The 4,195-nt window shown below is 38.4% G+C and overlaps 1 protein-coding gene across 1 annotated transcript; it reads right to left on the bottom strand.

Moving 5' to 3' along the window:
* Positions 1–2,027: 2,027 nt before the first annotated feature.
* C922_05765 (hypothetical protein) lies at positions 2,028–2,231 on the bottom strand (the record flags this gene model as incomplete). The annotated part of the gene is made up of 1 exon (XM_008821336.1): positions 2,028–2,231. The coding sequence occupies one exon, from the start codon at positions 2,229–2,231 to the stop codon at positions 2,028–2,030; it is 204 nt and encodes a 67-aa protein (XP_008819558.1).
* Between the last annotated feature and the right edge of the window lie 1,964 nt (positions 2,232–4,195).

Raw genomic sequence — 4,195 nt, 5'->3', positions numbered from 1 at the left:
AAAAGAAAGAAAGAAAAAAAAGAGGAAAAAAGAGAAAAGAAAAGAAGAAAAGGGAACAGGAAGAAAAAATTAAGGGAACATCATCATGGTGGAATAATATATATACCTAGAAACGAATGAGGGATCTTTCAGTGAGGATATATACCAGATTCTGGTGATAGAAGATGAGGAAATCCTGTTTACCTGTCTAGTACACCATGTGCCACTGTGCGACGAATATGTGGAAGCAGAGAATATGGCGGCGCGAATTCAGAATATGACAGCTTGGGGATCTGAAGAGGACAAAGGGGACACTTCACTAAACAAGATAACCATTTAAAGGATTATAACAAGAAGGTGAGAATATGAGTCTTCAGATAGATACGAATACTGTATTACATATCACAGAAATCATAAAAAGAATAAAAACAAGCGATCACCTTGTGATTTAACACATTTCGATATAATGTAGGTGTTACCATCATATATATTCTAGTAAAGTTAAGCGGGGACGTCGACAGGAACTGTGGTATCTTACCTGATGTGTTATATGAAGAGCCCTATTTAAGGAGAACAGGGCCTATTCCGAGAACACCATATTTCTATATGTTCCTCTTCCGCGTCAAATTTGACAAATCCTTTTTCGCAAAGATATAAACACGAAATTCCTTCTTTTTCCATCCTACTAGGAATCCTCTCAATCCCTCCAGTAACACATACATTAATTATTCTCTCATTAGAACAATATATATGTCCAAAAAATAACATCACTTCTATTTAGGTTGGTAAATGAATGATAGGCGATTTTGTAATTACAACTTTACGGCAGACTGATCTGATATGTAAGTAGTGGACATCCTGGTCTTCGAGAATGCTGTGGTACTTACATTTGCTTGCTGTGTTTTTTTTTCTACTGTCAACTCATGATTTTATCTCTAAGGATATTTTATCAATGTGTGATTCCATCTGCGGCGTCCTGAGTGGGTTGTGCCCTGTTTCGTACAAACCCGACCGCGTGGTGGTGTGCATCTTCTATAAATTCCATGTTTTTGTGTGTCTTATAGAACAGTTCGGCCTAAATTAGTACGTGCGGAGGAATAAAGAATTCCAATATGCAATGCTTCTCATTAAGTAAAACAAATGAACAGTAATCTTTTTCCACCTGTTCCGTATGTGTCTAGTTTGTTGTGTATAAGAAGTATTGAAGAGGACAAATAAGTGAACTACTTTCAGGGACCTCCTGAGAGGATTATTACAAATAGCAAATTCTCCATTTGCCACTTGGCGATCTCTTCTTCGTTGTCTGTTATGGAAAATTTTCGTACCCCCCCATTGAAGACGCATGGGGCATAAAATCGTAGATGGAATATTTCGCGGCCTTCAGATAGGTTCCTCAGATGATTAGTCGCAATTTATCAGCTCCCTTTGACATGTGCTTCGCATTGTAATTGTGCCCAACTGTGGGGTTTATTATCTTCTTAATTTATTAACTATTTCACTTACGTAATGTCCGTGTCTTTAGAAATACGTGTCTCCTTCGTCCTGTGGGGAGAACCTCCTCACCTTTTTCTGTACTCTGTATCTATAAAATTTCTCTGAGGTCATCTCATTTTAGGCCATCCCTATGAAAACCATTCCAATGTAACATGTAAGTATGCGTTTAATATTCCGCCCCTGAAGCTGTTCTGCTACTTCTGCATCATTATCATCGTGGTTAGCGCCTTCGTCTTATTGTCTCTTTTTCTTTTTTTATATGAGGCCTCTAAATCTTCGCGTTCTATACTCAGCGTTTTTTTCTTCCTTGACATCCGCACAAAGATTCTTTGTGTATCTGCTATGTTTGGGGATATGTCCATATTGTCGTCGTCCAAAAGCTTTCTTATGTGGCCCCTTATTTACAACTTCACGTCTTGTGAATCCTATTCCTTCTCTTATCTATCCAGAAGCATCATGAATAGCGGTATGCACACTCCTGTATGTACTTTCCCATTTGTAACTACACGTAATCTGTGACTATGCACCTCCTGTTCCTGTTTATCGCATCCTATTCATGCATTGTTACTGCTCGTCTTATGTATTACATACTTGGGGGTCTCCTTATTGTACAGCCTCATAATTTTGTGGAAGGAATTATCTGTAATGTACTTTATCATATGTATTTGTTGTTTCGAAACATAGCTGCCACAGACACCTGCTTGCCTTTGTATGAAGGGAGTTTGTCGTTTCCCGTTAAGCTTATTGCTTCTGGACATTACATTTTCCTGAAGACATTATCCTTACCTTGTCTGTGCCTGCGGTAAATTGTGAAAGTAATTGTCCTCCTTCACCCTATGAGAAATATACGAGTATTAATGTTCCAGACTATGGCACGGATGCCCCTGTATGTACAGATCACCACAGTTGTGTGCATCCATCCTGGATACCTTGCTCCGTCAAGTAATTCCACGTGTTACACTTGTATTTATCATAAATGTGTGCACGACTACTTGGAAGAAATTTCCCTTGGTTAATTTGCATTCTTTTTTCTTTTTTCATCTAAGAGTTCCGTATGTATATCTAGAATCTTCTGGGAAGCATTTCCTTCTTATTCTGCATGTATACATTTTTCGGGATGTGTTCATTACATATTAGCTATACATATTAAGGGCCGCACCATGACATGTCATCACTTTATATATTCCTCTTTTCCTCGCAGTGAGGGCCACACAGTGCTGTTTGCACGTATACTCTTCCTCTGGATGTGTGCTTCCTGGATTTGAGTGTAAACAGCAATTCTAGGGGGATGTATTGCGCTAAGGAAGAGAGTTGCCACAAGGGGTTAGCCCCTGTTCTTCAGCGCCCCCTAAATACTGACCACGCTGCACTAAATGATATCTTCCGCCTGTGCATATATATACATATATATATACTTCCATAAGAAAGATAGCCTCTGTAATGACACTTCCGACTGTTATGATAATAACTGAAACCTCAATAAAGGCAATACCATCATCATTTAGTGTTAGGGGGCCTAAACCGCGTTTGTGGTGTGCTCAGGACTGCTAATTTCGTATCCGGAAAAGTAGTAAACATAATGACAAAGGGGGGACATACCTGGCACTCAAGGACATTCTGTAGTCACGATAGCGAGGAATTTAGGGGTAGTGCGCTGTGACACATTTGCAAAAAATGATACGTGAAGAACCGATGAAGGTGGATAAAGTATACTAAACCTACTCGGAGAAGGAATTGCTTGCAATTAGACACAAGCGGTGAAGGATATTGTTGCTAAATATTCAATTAATAATGAAGTGAAGGAGTTTATAGTTATTTATTTTGATAACAAATCCCTCACTCATGTGAATCTGATATTCCCTTAGAGGATATACCCTTCTGGATATTGAGGTCTAAGACGAGCTAAGACGCTCTCATGGTATTAATGGAACTTTCAAATCTGTCATTACCCCGGTTTAATACTAAGTAAAGAAGAAATCGATTTTGAATAAGAAGATTGACTAAATGGGAAGACCTATGCGCGTGAATAGGAAGAGTTAAGGATTCTTCGCCATACAATAAACTATGCGGGGGAGAAGATATTGCAATAATTATATTTAGGGATTTCTCTTGTCCAGTTACGCCAGCTGCTCACTATTACGAATGTGGTAACCCGGTGTGATTAATTTTCTAGGGAGGATTACTTATTATGGGCAAAATATAAGAAAAAAAAGAACCAAGAAGTTTGAGTATTACACCCCTATGTAAAGCAACGGACGATACAGTGACATGAAAGTATCTCAATCAGAATCAAACCGGAATCGATAAGGAATGACGAGAATAATGATAAACCACTTGATTGTGATTACCCCCCGATACATATAATAACACAGAGAGCGAAAATAGTGAAGAAGTCGTGGGGGTGGTTATAATATATTACAATGAATACATCATAGAGCTTAAGACAAAATTCAAGTATCGAATCATGAGGAGAAACTGAGGATAACAGATATATGTGAGTATAACCGACTTCTCCATTCTGCATATCATGAATTATATTAAACTGAGAAAGGAACATGGGATATTCCTCATTTGTGAGTGTTAAGCGAATTTACTTTATGGGTATAAACAGGGAATGCATCAATTCCGAGACGCATAAAGAGGATATTAGCAGCAGAAACACAGGTAATTTACCTCCCTCTATACTTTGCTATCATTTATTGATAACAGACTATGTGTTCTT

Source organism: Plasmodium inui (assembly GCF_000524495.1).
Source record: "Plasmodium inui San Antonio 1 unplaced genomic scaffold supercont1.170, whole genome shotgun sequence".
Lineage (NCBI taxonomy): Eukaryota > Apicomplexa > Aconoidasida > Haemosporida > Plasmodiidae > Plasmodium > Plasmodium inui.
Note: the sequence above shows the minus strand (reverse complement) of the source record. Positions and strands in the feature narration are given on the sequence as shown.